General features: G+C 39.7%; 1 protein-coding gene across 1 annotated transcript in view; it reads right to left on the reverse strand.

Moving 5' to 3' along the window:
- Positions 1 to 3,915: 3,915 nt before the first annotated feature.
- Positions 3,916 to 22,599, reverse strand: part of xylt1 (xylosyltransferase I) — a 78,272-nt gene continuing 59,588 nt past the window's right edge. Inside the window, exons 9-11 of the mRNA XM_072462412.1 lie at positions 18,297 to 18,495; positions 10,747 to 11,080; positions 3,916 to 6,542 (exon numbers count right to left, since the gene is read on the reverse strand). Of these exons, the coding sequence (XP_072318513.1) occupies positions 6,220 to 6,542; positions 10,747 to 11,080; positions 18,297 to 18,495 (856 nt within the window). The 3' untranslated portion in view covers positions 3,916 to 6,219. The remainder of the gene's footprint in view (positions 6,543 to 10,746; positions 11,081 to 18,296; positions 18,496 to 22,599) is intronic.

The following is a 22,599-nucleotide window of genomic DNA, read 5'->3' on the forward strand; positions in this document are numbered from 1 at the left end:
TTCATGGTGACATCCTGCTTAAAGGTTTTGGAATTCAAGTCCCAGTTTTGAGCAAACACAAATAATTAATAAGAACAATTCAGTCGTTATTGTTCAGCATCTGTTTGAAATACTTTTATACTCCAAAAGTAAATATTTCAACATTAAATACTTTGATTTTTTATGCAACACCTTTACTTGAGTAAATATTCAGCTCATTATCTGTACTTTTACATGCGTATCATACTTAAATACTTCTTCCACCACTGAATGGGTGTGCAAAAGACTCGGCATATAATAGGTTTCTTTAAATATATTTTGGTGAAGCCTGGATCTACTCTTTGGAGGCTTAAGCTTGTTGGCTCTGAAGGATGATGTCATTATGTTGGCCACTGGAGAGGAACGCTGGAGATAAGTGTCATTATGGAGCAGCGGGTGATCAAAGCCTGACCATTTCCATCCAATTTAAATCTTTTTGCGCACAATAGTGGTCTTAAATTGTTCCTTGCTGCTTTGTTTCAAGTCGATTCCCCACTCGTCTCCAGTGTCTAAAATCCCTGTGTGAACATTTTTCTAAAGTCACACAGATTTTTTTTATTTTCAGCAGTGCCTGAAATTCACAAGAAGGAATTGTTCTGAATGCGCTACAGCGGGACGGGCAGACAACAAGCGGAGAAAGGGAAGTCGCTGGAGCTTGTCAAATATTCAGTGTAGTTGATGGAATACATGTCATATGGTCCTCATTTGAATACAGTGACAGGAAATACAAGAATTTTGGGGGTTTTATAAATGAAAAAGTAAGTGTTGAAGGAACAGTGATGCTTTAGATTGTATTTAACTGCCAGGGGATGAGAAGAGAAGAAAGATTCAGTCGATTTTTTGAATTACAAAAAACAAACAGAATGGAAAAAAGAAAAAAAAGGAAATAGAGTAGCTCAAAGAATAAACCAGAAAATAAAAAGGTCAGTGAGGCATTTGTCCACCAATGCCCCAGTGTCTGGTAAATCTATCTATATTTAAGTTCAAAGTAAAAGTAATATTTCCCATTTATTTCAGTCCATCCTCTGACAGTCGGCTCCAAACCCTATCATCCAGTTCCTTGTTTTTGGCCTTTTTGTTTTGTTTTTTTGCAGCCGAAACTACATTCCACAGGTATCCATAATGTATCTCCATTGTTGGAGTTTTACATCCGACCTAATTTGTTGAAGTCATACATGGGTCTTTCTGAATTGTGAATCTATAATAATTAGGTACATGCTACATCTGCCTCTCTCCACCGCAGTCGCACAACCAGCAGCCACCTCAGCCTGCAAATCACCTTCTCTTCACCATCACTCTCCTTTTCCAGAGCTCATTTTCTTTCCTTTTCTTTGTTTAAGCTTCTCTTGGTTGAAATGTAGCTAAAGTAAGATGCCTGGGCACAGTGGAGTGGCTCTCCAAACACAAAGCCTGCTCAGAGTTGGTCCATCTGCTGTTGTACAGTCCAGATGGACACTCGATACTTTCTTGAACACTTGCCTTGTCCACTACACTGCGGTACATGGGGAGATAAGCCCTGCATTGTTTTCAATGGAGAGTGCGGACATCACAGGGTGAATAGTGCCGCTCTAGAAGAGAGAAGTCTGATTCACAAACTTCTCTGATTGTGGAAAACGAGAATATTATCGTTTAGCTGCCAAAACAAGCGTCACCAATGCAACAATTCTGCAAATTTCCTCCCTATTATTCACATTATAAGTTTGTTATTGTGTAGTTTATATATTGTTGGGTGTACAAATCTTAAAACTATTTTACTGTTGCGCATTGTTGTTGAATATCTCAGAATGGCAGGCCACACATTGTATTTTTGCCCATACAACAAAACTGTATAGCCTTTGAGATAGGATTTACCAATTTTATCTAATATAATTCAAAAATGCATTCGTATGAAGGGCATAAAGAAAGTTGCACACAGCATGAAGTCAGCAGTACATTATCAAATCATAGGCAGTAGGACCCGATTTAACAAGACGTACAGCTTATAGAGCGTAGTGTTTTCCCTCGTGCTAAAGATAGGCCTATGTTAGCAGCATAATGACGAGCCCCTGTAGCCACACACTCAATTACATAAGCAATAATTCATCCACTGTAACGTTTAACGGTGATTGTGAGTTGAATGTTTAGACCCATGATTGCTGTTTATCTGCTATTAATCCCGATAATTTGCATCCAGTGACAGCAGGAGAGCTTTTAGCATTTCATTCTCTCGTTGAACAAACGCGACGGCATGTTTCCCGAGTGAACTCTTTCTCTCACTCTGCATATTCCAAAACCAGTTATTTAAAAGCTGTATATGCAAACTCTCATTACCTACCATTTAAGAACAGCACAGTCATTAAGTCTTGATTAATTAGTCGTCTGGGACAGTACAGTACGCATTTTCACTGCAGGGTTCCTTTGATCATGCTGGGAAACACAATAGTGCTGCATGACTCCTACGGGAACAGCCATGCAAAAGATCTTACTCAGAAGTTGGTGACTGATGTCTGTTTTAATGATGGTACGCAAGCAGCAACGGTTAGAGCCTCGTTTAATGGTAATTTGAGAGTTGGAATGACAAATAAATGCAACAAAAACAGGATGAAGTGTAAAAATATGGAGACTGTAAAGTATTTAAAGCACTTGCTACAGTACAAATAGAGCTATTATATTTCTTTAAAGATACACTTTATCGAACAGGAAAGGGGGGAGTAATGAGGGATGACACTGGGGCCAGAACTATCACTCTATCCTGCTGCTCAGCATTTATACTTTTACCACAACTATCACTGCTTTATTAGGAATACTACTGACAGTGAAACGCAACAGGCAAAACTCATTTCACTTATTTCAGTTTTTGGGTTTTGGCTCACTTTGCTTCCATAAGCTTTCAGTTACCTAAACACAACGATGTTTTAATAATTGATTGAATTTAAACCATTTGATGTGGGAAATTGTATTTTCCACGATTTTATTGAAAGAGGTGACATTTTAATTCTTAGATATTTTAAGCACTATGATTTACTCAAATATTGAATGCACAATCCACAAATATCCCCTCTGTAAATTGTTTTAGTTTTAACAAAATGAACCAAGAATTCAGATTTATGTAGCAGAAATATAGGCATTTTGGGGCATTTCTACTTTTAGAAAAGTATCTCACTAAATGGTTGTTTTCTAGTTACATGCAGCTTCACCTCAGTTGGGTTCATATGTGTCTTGTTCTGTTCTTCCTCACTGCCCTGCTGCTCATTTTGTTTTATTTTTGGTGCTTCAATGCTCTGAATCACAATATTTTTTTTAAATATAGGATGAGCCCCATTTCTCCTTGTGACACTGCCGCGTTATAACTTTCTGTTCTGGCAGTGACTGGGAAATCTTTGAGAAAAATTTGAGCTCAGGATTTCTTTTGATCCAATCTCAATTTATAGTGCCATGTGATGCTTCGGAGCCATTTTTATAGGCGAGCACCAGTCATGCAGAAAGCTTGAATTTTCTCCAGAGCCTCACATTAAAAGCTGCTGTCTTTGGGTGCGAGCGGGAATCAGAGCAGTTTTGTGGGAAAACATATGGGAGCAACTATAGCACTGCCCACAGTTAATGAGTTTGGTCAGGAAGACGCCACTTTCTGCAATGATCGTTGACTAAGAGGGTTCATGTAGGCGTGTATGAGCCTTTGCTTCAGTTCTCTGTGCACTACTGTGTAACGATACTGCATGTTTAAAGTATGTATGATGTAAATTGTCCAAATAAACATAAACATTATTAAGAATTGAGGATTTTACATAGTATTTTTTAAAACATCAATTGTTGCAATGTTCTATGCAATTTAGAGAGTAAAAGTAATGGTTGGATACAGTTTAGAAAGATTTCAGAATGGATAAACTCGTAACTCATATTATATTACACAAGCAACAGTCACTTTTCAGCTTTTATTTTTTAAAAAGCAGTCAGAGAAACAAAATAAGCCAGTCAAGTACAACAAATGTAATTTTCAAAAAAAGGCATAAAAGCAAAAGGTGGTAAAGACAGAATGATGATATGTACACAACAGCAGACATCTTTTTGGTGTTGCAGTACCAGCGTGGATTCATGGTCGTCTTCACACAAGGTAAAACCAAAAGAAACAAAGTAATTTCAAAGACAGAGAAGGTTCTAAAGTCAGCTAAGGCACACAGAGCCTCCCCGAGAACGAAATGTAAAAATAATGTGGTGAAAATGTGAGACATTTGTGCAACAGTTGCTCAACAATACATTCCAGCAAGAATAACAACAATCTGGCATCAGATTCACTCTGAGGCCGCGAACAGGCGCTGTCCAAACACTGAAAGATTATGTATTTGACCAATAAACACCATCCATTTAATTTTTATTTTTGTGTCCAATTACTGCGACAGCTTAAAAAGCTTTGAATAATTCACCATCTTTTGAAACCACATCTGTATTTTACATACATGTACAATACTCTTGAAACAATAATTCATTACAAAATTCGTATGTACATTTTCATCAGTTAATCATTTTGTTACAAAATAGGACTTTCACATTAATAATGCACCATTCTCAAAAATTGTCTGTAAAATGATGTATTTACTTATAGTCGTATTTATTTTGAGTAAAGTGACACTGCATGTTTCTCATCGTCTCTTTCGGGAGGAGAGGCAGCAGTAACCAACACACCTGACACACACACACAAGGTGAACGTGACATTGATTGACAGTAATGTCTTCAATTAGGCTTCACTACAGCACTCAATGCTGAATAAACCTGGGTCCCATGCCCCACAGCGAATGGACTTCAGCTGGGAATGATTTCAGCTAAAATTAGAAACTAGAAAGCTCATGATGTGTTTGTTACACAGTCGTTCCTCAGAGTTTCACTTCTTTCCCAAATGTCCAGATTTCTCTTGATGGCTGAACTTCAGATGTTAAGTCAATTGAAAAGGTGCCATATCTTGATCTACTTAATTTTGTCTTGAGACGCAGTAATATCTAGTGTCAGTATCACATTATTGTCACAATGAAACACTACCATCACCATCACTCAGACAGTGAAACAGTGTCCAGTGTTTGTAATGTTTCCTCCATCTTCTCGGTTTGGTGACGTTGTTAGGTAGCTGACCTTTGACCTCACGGGTCAAAGTGAGACAGAACACAGACTAACACACAAGTGCAGCCATAGAAAGTACAGTTTGGGCTGTATGCCTTTGTAAATAAAGGCGGCTTTCTTTACAAAAAATATGTATCATGCTGCCAAGGCAGCAACACACTTATTTAGTCACTGACTAAACTTATCAGTATCCATATAAATCTATAAATAAATACTCATGGACTCTCATCATTCACACACATTTGAGACTTCTAGAATTATATACAATATCAAGTGTAATTGAAACAACTGGAGAAAAATAAAAATGACAGGACAAAACAAGGGTTTAAGGTCAGCTCGAGAGTTTCAAGTTTGAGGCAGTTTTGTTCCTTCGCCTCTCGTCTGTCACAACATGTGGGATTTATTAAAGACACCTACGCTGAATGCTAAGTCTCCAAAAATGACAAATGTAACGATTATGACTTCAAACACTAAAAATACCTACATTAGATTTCCATTACACTCCAAACAGAATTAATAATTCTTGGAAGGCCTCAGTATTTGCATTTGTCATTTCCATTTAGCAGCTCTGATCAGGCACTGAACTGAAACGCACTGAGCTGCTGCACATTTACTCTGTGATGCACACTTTTAAGTGTCGTGATGCTAAATAACTCTATTTAACATGATTTTAACGCCTCTGCCATATGGCACATTAAAACACTATCTTATTTACTTTGTGCTGACATAACCCCACACGAGGCGCATTGTAATCAGTACCCCGTCTTCATGTCCTAAACTAAGGCCTTTGCAGCAGGACGTATACAGCAGTGGCAAGCACACGGCCCTTGTCTGGCTTGATTCAGAGAAATATTAAAGGCTGGATATGTTTATGATTGATCACAGTAAAACTCAGCCATGAGGAAACAAATAAACACACTGAAAAAGCGATGCCAGCCTAATCCCCCACACGAGCGTCCCTAGATCCGACTGATGTATTACTCTGCTTTACCAACATCGAGACCATAATCCACTTCCTCTGGAGACAGGAAGTGCAAAAGCTCGCCCTGAACCCTTTGAAATAAATAAACTGTAACAATCCTCAGCCTCCTGTCCCAGTGGAGGCGCTGCTGCTACCTGATGTGCCCGTCAGTGCGCGGCTGCCCCAGGTGGGATTTAGGGTCTGGACTCAGGGAGCTCCAGCGGTTCTTGGGACAGGTCTGCATGACTGGACAGGCACTGAGGCCCACCGCGCACACGTCCACAGCCTCCCACATGTCCCCCACCACACTGTCCACCCAGCGCTCCAGCTCCGACCCGGTCAGGGCCGCGTTCCTCTTGGAGCGCTCCACCAGCTCCAGGCTCACGGGGATGTTGAGCACCGGGTTCAGGCCGTGGAAACTCTGCTCCATGTAGCTGTTCTTCACCGGGCCGTTGTGCAGCTTCAGGGCGTCCTCTGGAGAAACAGAAAAAGAACAGTTATAGAGATTTGGGGTGAACACGATCATTAAGACAATCAAGTCAATGTTTTGTCTCTTTCGATTCCCATTTCAGGGTCCTTGATGGCTATGAGAATATTGAAATATTATCAAGCTTTATTAGGAAACTGTAAATTTGATTACTCTAAATGTCTCTAAAATTATGTACACAGGGTTCTCAATGTATTTTTGGATTATCTTCAAGAAGATAATCTGACAAAAGTAGGAACTGCTTCTACCTAAGATGTCTCGTTCCCTAATGCAGTTGTAAATTCCTCACTGCAGCTCTAGCTGGGACATTTAGCCCACATGTTAGCCCACACATTTCTTTTCATGGGCTAGTGACAAGCAGAAGCTGTCAGTCTGAGGAGCTCTGTCCTTTGGCCAAAGCCTCCGCTTCAAAATTATAATGGACTGAGATGAAAACTAACATCCACACACGTCATGATTAGATGTGAACTTAGGAATACAAAACTCAATAACTTCACAACAGTAGTTTTGTCCCTGTTTGGTTCACCATAGTACAGGCTGCGTTCACACTGAGTGCAGGGGCATGTACTACTCTTTGGGAGAGTGTTTACCCGAATCATTGTTGGTTAGAAATTAGTTCCACAAACTAGGGATGAATAATGGTTCAGATTCCTGATGGTAATGGTCCAGATTCCTATGTTTGTGCTGACATAGAAAATATGTGCAGTAACTAAAGTGATATTAACGACAAACCAGGTAAACAAATCAGCAATCTGACAGTTAAACACCAAATTCCAGAGATGTTTTGTGTTTATGATGAGGAAACAATATATCAAGGCTTATTATCTTAGTAAGTCAGCTAAACATGTTATAAGTAAAATTGCCATCTACCGCAGGATATTTTTATTTATTTGTATTTATTTATTTAAGGACATAGCGTTTACATTGGACGAACCAGATGCAATGTTTTAAGTGTATATAGCAGAATATGCTAATTTTCAACACCTGTCCATTGGGCCAATTTAGAGTTGCCAATTTACCTAACAAATGCATGTCTTTGGACGGTGGGAGGAAGCCTGAGAACCAGGAGGGAACCCACAGTAACACGGGGAGAACATGCAGACTCCACCCAGAGAGATCATGTGATGTTGGTCTGGTCCGGGAATCAAACCCATGATCTCCTTCTTGGGAGGCAAGAGCGCTAACACCGTGCGCCTTTGCCACCGTAAAGGCAACTCCTCAACATTTCTAACATATCACTGCTCTCAGTAATAAAGCAGCTCTATATCTAAAGCAATGATCAGTTGTGTAGGAGGTAAAGGGGGTGATTAGCATAAATGGAGCTGAGGATTCATAATTACTTTTCATTAATGCGCAATTATCTGGAATTAGTAATATGTGCAGATATTGTTTAATGGTTGTCCTGGTGTGTTTAGATGTGCTTCTGCTGCTCAACATAACTTTAATATATAATTTAATTTAGTAACAAATCACAGCAGTAGTTAGATTATTATTGTCCACATAGGAAAATCTATCCTCTGCATTTGACCCATCCTTCAACCAGTGCCACTGAGGCGACCTGTCAGGAGCAGTGGACCCTAAACACCGGTTTGGCCCGGGAGTCGAATCCAGAAGGGTTAATTTGACCAACAGAAGGTTAGAGAGTCAAACAATGAAACAATCAAAAGCTGATTAAACATTGTTCACAGGCATTTAGCAAATGGTTAACTGTCCCAGAGCATCTCCAGTCCTTAGACCCTCCTCTGCAAGGAAACAGGACACTATAAACAAACAGGGAACCGTTAGGATTTTTAAACATTCATCTAAACATCCCTCTTAGAAACAAAAAGCAACTGTACGTTTTTGTAACAATAAAATGAGTTGAAGTTGCCATTGTGCAGCAGGGTGTCGTCTAATCAAACCGCCTTGTCTCTCTAAAAAAAACTGTAATCAATACTAAACAAACTTGGTTGGATACTCATTTGACACAGTAAACATATAATCACATAAATGGTACAAAGTAGGACTTTTCCTTAAACATTTTATAATGATTTTGTTCTATATCAGATTAATAGGTACAAAACCCCCCACAAATGGTAATATTGAATAAACAACTATTAGGTTGCTTTGAAATATTATATGCTAACAGACAAATCTGACTCATTTGTGACTTCTCTTTGTCATCAGAAGATTATTTAACGGTGAAAGTCGCGATTATTTGGCTTTAGCACCACCAGCTCTCGAGTGACTTTGAGAACCAACGGACAGCTTATGAACCGGTACAATGTCGCGCTGCCCGTTATCCACGCTGCCTGATTGATTTAATTGTGCCATTATTTTCGGATAGCTTAGTGTGTTGTTGTTTAACACACTGTTTAATATGTATGAGCAGCTCTGCAGGTTATTAAGGTTGACTTGATGACAAACAACACGTCCTCAGAGGCCCGCGAGCTTGATTAGAAAGGACATCTCTGCAGATACAAGGATGTCTGCATACGTGTGTGTGTTTAGACCGCTGCTATTATTGTTTTGGATTGAATAATGTGCAAACAAAGCCGGTAATTAATTTCAATGAGCCTTGTCCTTTTTTTCAGGTAAATACATATTAACTCATGCGTTATCACCTGGAGAAATATCTACTATCTAACAATGAACTCATTTGTCATCAATCCTAATTGTTTGAAGTATTACTAGGGTTGTCTAAAAATATATATACCTAAATGAAACAAACAAGATGTTCATCTGAACAAGTGATATTTACAAAAATAGGACAACATTATACTTTTCCTATTCTTGTATCAGATCTATATCAGAACTATAAGACCACATTAAAACTATTATTCGTGTTGAAAATTACATTACATGTTTTTATTATTGTGGTATAAAAGTATTTTCCATAGTATCAAAATTGAGGCTTAAAAACACCTGAAATGACACTACTAAGACTCTGAACGTGAGCATGTAGAGGAAAACAGTGCACTCAATATAAAACATAAAAGTGAAAGTGAATTATCTGTCTGTGCACATATCTATGTAATATAAAACTGAATGAACAACCACAATATACTGTTTAAATACAAAATGACATTGGCGTAAAAGCTCCAAACTAGTCTGAGACACTACCTTTTCCACAACATAACTCTTTATTTCAGTATTCACAAAGTAAAGTGCAGACCTGTCTATGGGCCCAGCTGTGGTTTATGGTCAAACTGATCCGGCCTGTTAAGGATTTATTGCAGAGACACGGTAACTTCAGCCGACAATACTCTGTTGCTTTAAAAGCTCACAAAATCCTCTAGCTTCTGTCGCAGCGGCACCAATTTAATAATGCTATAATAATTCAGGAAGCAGCCTCTCTCATGTGTGACAACAAAATATCACTCCAGCCACAAACCGCTCGGCCTCAAAAATTACAAAATAGTGGCGTGCATTCCTCTGTGACTGAGTGTCCACAAGCAACAAGGAAAACATCATATGCTTCTTTGTATTGGTTTATTACAAAGGGCTTTGTTTGGGCCATTGTGTTATTGGTGGTGATGTCATCGCCATGGGAAAACTTTTGGAGACATGTCTTTTTGACCAAACTGCAAACCCTACAAAGTGAACTAAAATACTAATTTATTTTATTATTTTATCCACTGTTTGTCTCAGGATGTGTTCACGCTTGTACTTGTTTAGTCCCAGTTTGAGCCCAGTTTAATGTAGATGTAGACTTGATTTGTCCCTGTTTAGCCCTGGCTTTGTCCATGTTTAGTTCTGGGTTTAGTTCTAGTTTAGTCTCAATTTGAATGTGTTTTTTGTGCGAGGGTGAAAGCATTCTTAATATAGATGTAGACATGATTAAATCCCGTTTTAGTTCAGGTGTAGCCCTGGCTTTGCTCGTGCTTAGTTCCAGGTTTAATAGCAATTTGTGGTGTTAAACTCAGCCCTTAGTCTTGACTTCATACTCACTATGTAGATAATAATAAATACACTTTATTTAAATTTGACACTATTCTTTGAGTTGAGGGTTAGCGGTACATACCCACCTTTATTGTTGTACTGTTAACATGTAGGGATTATTTTGAGGGTATTTTCCTAACCTAACATGTGTCTTGTCATGCAATTGTTTTGATTTTTAATTATCTGTAAAGATTTAAACAGATGTGGTCGATGTCGTTGCATGGGGAACATTTCAGATTTAATTTCAGCTTTACACAATACAAACCATACCTTGCTTTATGGGCTGGTGCTTTCTGTAGGCCAGTGGTGCGATGAGGAAGCGCAGCTCGGCCACAGGGCTCCAGTGGTGCAGGATCCTGACGCTCCACACTCCGGGACGCAGCGGCTGGTTCAGCGGAGGACGGTAATGTGTGAACTCTGCGCTGGCATCGATCAGGATGTCGTAGGTCGCGGCAATGACGTTAGTCGGGTCTATCCACACCACAGTCATCGTCACGTTTGGGCCTTTGTTCCACTTCTGCATCCCCACCGTCTCATCCATGGGGCCCATCAAACCCCCAAAATTCCTGAACATACGCTCCTTGGCGTCCCACTCTGTGCCGACCTGACAGGAAGAGAGTGGGAGAGGGAAAACAGGAAGAGCGCCTTGAGTGACAGAATGAGGTAAGCACAAACATCAAAAGCTAAGTCTGTAAAAGGCTGGGAAATCATTTGACTGCTTAACACAGCCCACTGTGAATAATTAAGCAGTGATTTCTGAAGAGAAGACAATTAAGTTAACCAATACATGGGCTTAATTATCTCTGGGAATCATCTACTGTATAGCTCGCATACTTCATCAAACGGTGCCATACTTCCCCTTTATCTATAATGGATGTTATGAGAGTGCTACAATATCACGTTGTTGAGACGTTGTACTTTTTATTACAAAGTAAAGGAATAAATGTGCAAGTGCTGGACTTAAAAAGCCATCGTTAAAACATAAATACAAATGGATCAGGCAGTGAACGTTGTACAAAAAACACTGCAAGCATAATGCTACTAAATCTAAAGATTCACCTGGATCAATACAAGTAAATTATAAGTAAAAGTAGTAATGATTATTTAAGAACTGAAGCATTTGCTGTAGAAATTATTTAAAACAAATCATTTAAAGAAAAGTAAAGAAAGTGAATTATAACTTTGTGGCTTCAAAAATAATAAAATACAGTCCAAAAACAAGATGCATATTGTATTTTGTAATTCAATCAGATATTCCAATACAAACAGAAAAACTCAAAGCTTGTTAGAACTGCAGATATTGCTCACAAACCCTAAAGTTATGAGTCTGTAGCAGCAAATCTGCACACCTCAAGTCTCTGGAGTGCGCTTCATGAGGCCTTAACTGGGACAAATTTGAAGAAAACTCCCCCACAAAAGTAGTTTATTTTGTAATGTTTTAGAAATGTTGAGGAGTAGAAATGCTCTGAATGTTCTACTTCTATCACCGGAGCAACAGCAGGAGCAGAACAGGTAACAGTGCAGAGCTTGGAGACCTATGTCCACATCATGAGCAAGTTTTATGGACAGAACAGGAGGATTAGCCTATTGTGCACGTTTTATGTAGAACCATAGACAAGCTCGTATTTTGTATTTTATCCAATTTGTCATTGTACGTTTTCTTGGTTTGTTTTCATTTCTATTGAATTTCTGGTCTGTCATTATCAGTGTTTTATTTTGACATCAGCGTTGCGTTCCTGTTTCCTGTTTGACTGTTGGCCCCTTTTTGTTGTTGGTTCATAGTCTTTGTCTAATATATAAATTATTATCACTTAATAATAACTAAATCTACATTGACAAATTATTAACTAATAAAGAAATAGTTTATTTATGATTCATGCTTTGTAACTACTTCATTATGGTGTTAGGGTTAATTAAGTACAGTACTAGTCAGCCTGAATCATTCTTAATAAGCTCTTTGTTCATTATGAACTAAGTGATTCTCCATGCTTTACGGAGGCAATTAAAAGAGTAGTATTATAAAGTATTACCAATAAGTTTGATGTGTACTTTGCATTTTTGAACTTTGACAATGTTGTGTTTGGTTTGTACCTTCTACGCCTTCTGTACCTTCATTTTCTCATTTCTGAATTTGTCAAATCAGGATTTTACATTTCCCCCCCGTGTGTTTAATGAAAGCCTGTGACACAATTAGTCATAGTAATTATCTTCACAAATGTTTGCATACTGTAAATCAATAGCGGTGAACGTGAACTCAGGACCCGGCATGGACTGAATGATGTAGATTAAAGACAGACACGGCCCTATCGAGAGGTGGGACGTCCTGACAGTGACTGATGGTCGTGCTGCTGGCTGGCAGGCTGTGAGTGGCGTAGCTGCTTTAGGAGATGCTCAGTCTTACAATGCAGCTGATTAACACAGCTTCACCCTTGCGTAGGATCAATGCTTGACGGGAACTGCCTCTCCATAACATCCTTGGAGAATACAGATTGCCATGTCCTGTATAAATAGCCTGCATAAATGAGACGCATGGAAAAGAGCGCGTGTTTTGCAGCTCTGCCGTAAAACACACTTTCATCTCAATTATAGGACCGACCACTGCTGTTTGTGCCGCGTGAAACCAGGTGTTTCGTTTTCAAATTGTTAATCAAATCACTTGTCTTGTGTATAGCTCATTACTATAGTCAAGGCCATCTTGCTGGCCAGCTTTACATCCCTGATTGATTGGCAGCAGCCTTTTTTTAAAGCTGTAAAAATGAAGATCGTATTGACATTGGATTCTCGGTGTAATCCACTGGGAGAGAGGCTGAGGGAGTTGAGAGCGAAAGAGACTAAGGATGTTTGCATTCAGAATAAAGAGGGCCCCTGGAGACTGACTTGCCCATAGTTCATTCTGCATCATACATTGGCCAAGAAAACACTAAATATATTCCACTGGTGTCATGGTTGAGTCTGCAGGGCAAGCGTAGGAGCCAGACAAGTGGGCAGCCGCCTTCTGCCTCCACCACAGGCTCACAGCTAACTACCAACCACAATGAACAGTACTCCCTACAATAAATATAAAGGAAACGTTTATTCTTTAGTTATTTTTCTTTCATTAGGGGAGGGGAGCCTACTATACATGTTTAACAAAGTACATTGAATTATTTATGTCCAAACAATATTATTCTGTACTAATACCAAACTTTGAAATTGAGACGGCCATGATATAGTTTCAATCCAAGGGTGTTATACTGCGATATCAACAAAGATGATTAGTTATAGAGGTGGGCAGATTAATTAAATATTGTGAATGCTAGCAAAAGATATATGATAAAAGACTGCAAAAACTGATTGAAAATTTAAGTGGACCAGTGATATTTCTTCACTTTAAAGTGAAGTTTGGTGGGTAATTTCACTTTTGTCTCATACCTCATCTTAGCCAGCTCGAACACAGTCTTTTTCTGTCGTCATTTTGTACTATACACTGAAGGATCTCGCTAAACACACAACGGCATATCAACCACGCATGCGCAGCCAGGGAAACGTGCTGGGGACGAGGCTGCAGGTGTGCAGTAGGTGCGTTCTATGATTGACATGTGAATGAACTACTCGGCTGTCCACGCCACGAGGAAATGAGACTCAGATTTGACGCCAAAAAATCCTCCATAATTCCTTTAAAGACATGTTTTAACACATTTCTGTTGGTTTGACATAATATCCTATTGAGATACTCCAAAAAATATTGAGCTATTTTTCAATATCATGGCCAACCATGACCTCTGCCCAGTAAAACATGCGTACATTCATTCAGGCATTTCACTTTCTTAGAGTTTCTGACAATTTTTCTTTGTGTAATTAATGAAGCTAAAATGGACCACCATTCCTCCAATTTGGAATTGGGTTAAACTGGGATTAAGTTGTGGCCCATTTGAGCCTGAAGCTTGGATTGACCTCCACATTCGACCAGTCTCCAGCTACTTCTCCTGCCATTAAGCCGCTAAGAACCAATTGCTCTCATCCTTATACATAGAGTAGAGTAGTTGGAATTAATTTATTGAAATCATTATATCCCAAAAATTCTTATGTGATTATTCTGACTCTGATGGAAAATTAATATATTTAAATACATAAAATATATAACAACAACAACAATAATGATAATAATACCAATAAATAATAATTAAATAAATTCAAGATCCAATAATTTGGAGATTTCAATTATTGGCTTCATTTACAGCCAACGAGTGGCAAGACAAGCTTGTACGTAGTTTGGAGCAGATTTTGGACAGTTTGACAAACTAATGCTTTTGCAATTTTGACTGAATTGGATATCTTGGAACTTGGACTTGGAATCATTTATTTGTTGTTTAACTCGAGGGACAAATGAACCCCAACATAATATAAAAAGTCCAGCTTCACTAAAACTACAAAGGGGGTCAGTGCGGACTTTAATGTTTGATATAGGACTCATGCAGTAGTTCACTTTTGTTGGCTCGCTTCCGGGCAACAATATATATATATATATATATATATATATATATATATATATATTTTTTTTTTTTTTTTTCATTATCGTATTTTTGGTATGTTTTTTACATTTATAGTCATTCTGAAATTCCCTGGAATGAAAAGTGTGTTGTAAATTAAATCTATTATTATTATTTGTAATTATTTGTAAAATTCCTAATATTGTTTGCATAACTTCTTCCCCTCATTTGTAAATATGCACACTTTGTTCACGAAATATAACATTATTTAAAAAAAGAAAATAACAAGTCTTGCTAAAGGCATTCCAGGGTCAATCTGTGTTTGCCAATAAACTATTTTTGTCAAGCCTGAGCCTGGATTTGTTTCAAGTATTAAAAGCTGCCCAATGTATATGCAAATCACTCTAGAACAGGAAGCTGCTGATTAGTGTCTATTCATGAAGTAAAAAACAAATAAGCCGGATATACCTGCAAGAGTTCTTTTATGGACATTTTATCGCTCTCTTTTTAGTGCCATTTCCCATTGTTAAGAATATAACTGTATTTGTGGGGGTTCAGTACAGACATAACTATGAACAGGTACTCACACAAACCCATCTCCAACACGAAAACAGAGCTAATGGCTCCCAGATTAGACATTTTACTGTTTTGCGTTTCATTTTATTCCTCTCTCTCTACTTGATTTAATAGACCACATAAAATTCTCCCATCTTATTATTGAGCTCTTTCCCAGTGCTTCTTCGTGACCCTGTGACCTATGCTGACCTCTGCCCTCATGAGCGAGACACTGGCGCCTTGAGTCTGACACCTCTATTAAACATTACAGGTAAATTTAATCAGGCCCGGCCCAGCCCATGACCAGGGCTGTGACCGCTGCCTGTAAACAGCCCTCGGGACTCCATCGGCATTTATTAGTGGCACTTTTGTGTGAGGTAATCACACACAGGTGTTTAATGCAGTGCATAAGGAGCCCCCAAGGACACCATCGACACAATGGCATGACCGAGAAGGAGAAGGAGCATTTACAGTGCCGTGCAAAAGGGTGCGGAATATGAAAGAACAAAGAAAGACCAAAAGATGTGGGCTTATCAAGAAACATAGTCTTGGAATGGTAAAGATTTGGGAGGCCTAACGTGACGACAGTTCAGGTGTTTAACCAATATGAGGAACAGAGCCCTCCAATATGCACGGGATTCAGAGGGATGAAGAAGTTGCACTGTTGCCATAGCAATTCATTCAAAACAAAATATTACAGTTTTTAAATGTTAAAAAGTGCTCAAAATGGCCCCTATAAACAGGAAGCCGAAAACCACAAATATATCTATGGATCTATATCTATCTATCTATCTATCTATCTATCTATCTATAACAATGGAGAAAAAGCAAATATAGATATGTTGCATCCATAACATAGGTCTAAAATAAACAGTAATATTTTGTGGGCTGGATGTGGCCGAGCACAGCTAAATTATGTCTGACCTTTCCAGTGTCCTTTTGTGTATGGGGCAGTACAAACATAAAGGGCAACTTCTTATGATGACCTCTTTTTTCTTTACTTATTAAAGGTGGTATGGACGATTTTTTTTCAGCAAATTTTTATGATATTTCCTCGTGTCGTGGATAAATCATTTGTCCTGCCACGTATCAATCATAAAACGCACCTACCGCTCACCTGCAGCCGCGTCAGGCTCGTCCCCACGTTTCCGCGTGCCTAAGCGCATGGATCTATCATAATATAGTTCCCTCAGTGTACGGGGCAAAATGAAGACGGAGAAAGACAGTTCGAGCTGACGCAGAAGTGGACAGAAATCTACGGGAGACGAGCGATGCGATGCGCTCCGTTGCGCTAATAAACAAACGCACGTGTGTGTTGTATCGGTCCGCACGGGGGAGTGCGCATGGGCACTTCCACCTGCGTTCTCAAATCGCCGAAAAATCGTCCATACCGCCTTTAACTATTTATTTACTTAAATCTTCATAAGGAACATCAACTTCACAACATCTGCAAAATCTCCACAAAATGTGGAGTATATAAAATAATAAAACAGAAACGCCATGCTAAGCTACATTCTTCCATTCTGCTGCTGTTGACTAGAGTGAAAGAGTGAAGATGTTGTTTCCTGTCAGTTACCTACTGTACTTTCTATCACAATTTGTGTATACATTTTATACCAAGGACAAAGGCATCAGTCAGAGAATCATCTGGTGCCGGGTAAAAAATGTATCTCTCAATGTCAAGTCTGACATTGAGAGATACATAGGGTGAAATACTAATTTTAACAGTGCGGTCTGAAACCGCTCTCCTCTAAATCATTCCATAAAAGCCTTTTGCAGGCAGCTGGGAAGCATCTATTGAGGAGTTTAAACAGACATAACTGTCTTTATATCTAAAGGAAGGCATGGAACACATTGTTAAGCCAACCATATGGTTTATCTACAAAACCACATATTGCTCTAGCATAATAGCAGATCTGCTAAGTCGACAAAGGGATAAAGCTATTGCTGTTTCTTATTTAAAGTATTTCAGCTTTAAATGACACATGGACAAAGTGAGTGAGTGACAAGCACTATACAGAAGCCGACAGCGAGGCCTTTCTTAGACTGAGCATCCTGATAAAGGCTACAGCTCAAATCACTTCACTGTCACTCAGGGTTTCACGGCTCTGACACCAGCACAGCTATGTTACAGGGAGTGTTTTGCACTTTGTTGGGTGTAAAACCACTGAAAAGGTTCGACAAGGTTTTAGCCCATAGCGAGGAAAAAAAAAAGATTGGCCACAATTCCAATTATATTCCTACATTTCTGCAAATCGTGCAATTTGGAAAAGGTCGATTTGCGTTTCACATGACTAATTTTGACCCTTTTAGACAGTTGTCACATCAGAGGGGGGCTTTGTATCCTAACAGGCATCGTGGTAAACAGAAACACAGATTAACATAACAAGACAATCAGGGAAGGCATGAGAGTGTGAAGGTGAGATGGAGTACTATTAGGAGACAACAAATAAGCAGCACATGCCGCGCTCGTCCACATAAACTTCAATGAAGCCAGTCAATTTACATTTTACAGGGCAATTATAGGCTCCCGTTTAATTGTCTGAAAATGTGCCGCTATAGTTCTGGGCAAGGGCACTATAGCAATGAATGTAAGGTCAGGATGGCAATGAGCTGTATTTTTCACCTCTAATTATACTATACAATAAGGCTGTGTTTCTGCTTACACTTTTAATGGAACTAATTTCCTCAGACGGGCATCGCTTGACTGATTGTTTTGCATGCAAAGCCAAGCGGAAGAGAGTTAACTAAAAATTAAAAACAAATGTATAAGACTGGGCCAATATGCTGACTCACCTCGGCAAATTGCAACCTGCTGAATGTGCTGCTGGGAGGAAGGGTGAGCTTAAAGTTTTTCTTAGGCGCCACCCAGGTCTCCATAGTTTCCAGTTTCCTGGTTGCCAGGTTGGTGGCGTGATGTCTGACCAGGTAGCCCTGAAACTGGTCCTCTTGGAAGTACAGATGCACTGATACGGGATGTCCCATGGGGAAGTACCTGGCAGCACACACAAGAACAGGACAGAGGAAAAAAAAAGTATAGTCATTAGCAAACCTGATCCGTGTTGACCTCCCCGCTGTGCTGCTTTCAGGGCCCAGCGGTGTAAGACGAGGAGCGTATCTTGATTCATCGGTGTAATGCTTGCAGAGCCTTGCACATGCTAATGTGCCCGGTGTTAATTTATGCTGCGAGTGAAGGTTACAGTGGCTCGTGATTGTGTGACATGCAAGACATTAATTCGTTGACCTTTTGTGGAATATCGTTTGGTCAAACACATGAGTAGACCATGTTGATGAGCTTTGTGTTACTTTGGTCGCTATAAAGACACAATTGTACAATGTTTTATAGGTCTATAGGTCATGGATAAATGCTCTTTCATTGAGCCATTATGCTCTAAGACTGTAGTTCACAACCGACAAATGTTATTTTAGTGAGAGATGTTTTTTGGCATCTATCTTGAAGCAGTACAAAATCAAAACTGTGATCACGATGCACACCACTTTTGAACATCAATACAGAGTTCACATTTTAAAAAAGTGCTACGTTGTTAGAATGTTTCATCCTCTTCAATTAAATGAAGATGGATCAGTTGAGCTCTTCATTCAGTAATGAGCACTCAAGTTGTCCTGCAATATCTACGGTACACTAAGGGCTCATATTTATATACTATAAAATGTTTTTATATGTTGAAGTAAATTACCGGTAATGGCTAGAAGTTAAGTTATACATGTGTTGTTGAACCTAAATCAGAGAACCGTACTCCGTCTTAATTACTATTTTAATTTGGAGCAATGGCCTGAACATGTGCGGGAGCCCTGAAGCAGAATGGATGGTTAAATATGATAAATGGCACATTGACAAAAACCTTTGATGAGCAACAGAACATTATGTGACATTGTCAGACATTATAAGTTAGGTCGGTGTACTGAACTTTACTTATTGACTTCAGTAATTTATGTTTTTAAGTAACAACACTTTGTCCACTCTGTTTGTGTTACCTATACCATAAAGTTCTTGTTTCAGTTCTCAACAGGCAAACACAGAGTTTGTGACATATACGTCTTGAAGAAGGAGAGGAAGCGAGGTCTGTTTGAATGCAGGCGGCTGGATGCTGATTGACTGCGGCGGACAACTACTTTTTACAGTAAAGAAAGTATGCATCAGAGACCACGGCTGCTGTGATTCTCCGTCCTTCTTCTCTCCTCTCTTCCCCCTGGACCTCTCCATGTGATCTGTGTCTACACAGACCCCTCTGCTCCACGGTGCTATGGCCTCATCAGTATTCCTCTAAAGGCTCAGGAGTCAACTCGGCCCGGGAAACGCTACCCTGACAAGCAGAACAGCAAATATTTACACCCACAAAGATAGCGGCGAGCAGCCTGTCTGTTGCCCTCTTTTGCAATGCATTAATTTTGTCTTGTTAGGCCCGAGCGCCACAAGCTGGCGAGAGGCCTATTAATCTCGTAAGGCCGTGCGAAGCACGGCTGCGAAAGTGCGCACGTAGTGCGCACAAAATCGAGCGCGAAGCGCTCGCCCCCTTCCAAACACTCACTAACGCACTCCTCCACTCATGCACGCCCCGTGCATACTAATTAGTTGTAGGAAAATGGAACATTACCGTTGTAAACGGGCGAAGCCCGTGCAAAAGTTCGCACTAAACGAGCACTTTACATTGGGAAAAGTGTCGTCATCCCCATATAAAGCACTCATTTGCGCTAAGTAGCTCACGAATACGTTCCCCATCTCTTGCATGTTCCGTGCATATAAGCATGTAAGGCAAAAATTGAACATTATTACTGTATAGAGGGCCAAAAACACAAAGTGGGCGGAGCCCACTCAAAATTATCGAAAGTACCCGTCAGTGACCAGGGACCCACACCATGAGGTAGGAAAGCGCGAGCGCTTTCCGAAAATGTATAGTTTATGATATTTGAAAAATGGGAAACATTGTTTTCGCATCGGAATATTATTCTTTCTTTCTTTCTTCTTCTTCTCGGGACCAACCCCCCTATTTTTCACCCAGTGAACATTGACGAAAAGTCACAAAAATTTGCACGCCTCTAAAAATCGTGCCTCTCTACATTCTGGCTATTTCCCTTTTCTAAAATTAAAAAAATTGGCGCGTCAGCGCCCCCAAATGTACCAAAAATGCATTGAGAGATGGGAAATGACCCAAAAAAAATCTGATCGTAGAATCATGAAATTTGGCGCAGAGGTAGATGGTGACAAGAGAAGTAAAAAATATTATTACGGCAACGCCGTCCGCCCAACCAAATGTCGGCCATATTGCTTCAAAAATGGCTAAACATGACTTCGGAGTTTTTCCAAACGTCGTACTTTTACGAACTCCTCCCAGGGCGTTGGCCCTAAAAAGCTGAAATTTGGTGAAAATGCTACTGAGGAGTGGGACATCAAAAGTTATCCAAATTACATTGATACCTCTCACGGTCTCTGTGCGGCGAAGCCGCAAACTGTAGCTAGAATTTCAGAAATCTCCCATATTTAAAATTTCTGCCGTTTGCGCAGATAAAGTCCGAATTGCGTCAAATTAGAATCAGTTGTTAAACTCTTTGCCCTAAACCTACTTGAAGTGAAATAAATTCATTTGGCGCCACAGCGCCCCCTACAGATTTTATATGGAGGTTAAATGTTTAGTTTTGCGAAATTATATGAAATTTGACACACAACTCAATTTTAGCATCCCCATCAAAAAAGTCAATGACTCATGTCATAATTGTTATGGCGTTGCCGTAACGATGACCGAAACCTTTCATGTTATTCCAATGGGGAAATCGCCAGAACATGTTTACACTTTAGACTTTCACAAACTCCTCCCAGGGCGTCAGCCCTATTAACCTGAAATTTGGTGAGACTCATCTTCAAGACCATCAAAAGTTATCCACATTTTCATTCAAAGAGTCACGGTGTCTGTGCGGCAAAGCTGCACATTTTGCCAAGAATTCAAAATAAAATTGCTTTTTGATGGTAAAACAAAGGGGAGAAGATGTGACAGCGTCACAGATTCAGCAGTAGGCGTAATAAAAGGACAATTGGGGCGCGTTAGCGCCCCCTCCTCTTGCGGCGTGGCGGCGGTGTGGCGGCGGCGTGGCGGCGGCGTGGCGAGGGCCGATCATTGCCGCTTGCGGCTATATTTTTGTCTATTCTTTTATAGTTATATAAGTGTTGCTCTTTCAACAGCATAGAAAGGTTGTGATAAGATATACTCAAATATCCAAAAAGCATTATGTAATCACACAGGGATGATTACTTTTTTATTTTATTAAATTGAAAGTATTTAGCCATTAGATTGTTTTAAAGATTTTCTGTTTTGATATGTTGGAACCAATATCTGAACATAGACCACTGACACTAACATTCTTGGACTTGAACCCAGCCTGTTGAGTAAATATAGCTCATTGCTAACCATATCTGGTCTTAGGCACTGACTTTTCCTAAAGACCTGCAGTAGCCAGTGTTGAGGTGGTAGGAGAGGAACACTGGGCGTACTCTGAACAGAAGCTCTATTCAACCAGGCAGCCTTTCCAATCAAGTCACAGCGGACCCCAGAAAATCAGCATCCAGGCCCGGCCCCTCGCTCCAGTCTCACACTCTGTCCATCTGGAGCCAGCACATCTAAATTCTACACCAGCGCCGAACAAGGGCCCACACACGCCATATGGGTGTAGCATTAAAAAAAAAAAAAAATTAAAACACTTAAAATGTAAAAAGTCTGTTTGTTCTTTATGACTGGGTTTTGGTAATGGGCACAGCAAATCAATAAAGCAGAGCCTGTGTAGTCACGCCACACATCTCGTGTATTTAATTATTAGGCTCATAAAGCAGAGAGTGGCTGCATGAAGTCACAGCGCAGCACTATTTAGACTTTATTTTTCCTCTTAGTGCAGCCAGCCTATTGTCCCCTACTTATTGTTTCTCTTCAAACTAGCTTTCAACCCCTTCCACAGACAGCTGTGGACATATTTTGTTTTACTGTTTTTCTTCAGGTGCCTTGGTTATGTTTTGCATTGACCTATACCTTTACTGTGTCAGCTTTTTAAGAACTTCACTGATTAACTTAAGCTGTACTGCAGTTTTTAACCC

This window comes from Eucyclogobius newberryi, unplaced genomic scaffold, assembly GCF_026437365.1.
Source record: "Eucyclogobius newberryi isolate DKJ021-1_F unplaced genomic scaffold, fEucNew1.0.hap1 SCAF_4, whole genome shotgun sequence".
NCBI classification, from domain to species: domain Eukaryota; kingdom Metazoa; phylum Chordata; class Actinopteri; order Gobiiformes; family Gobiidae; genus Eucyclogobius; species Eucyclogobius newberryi.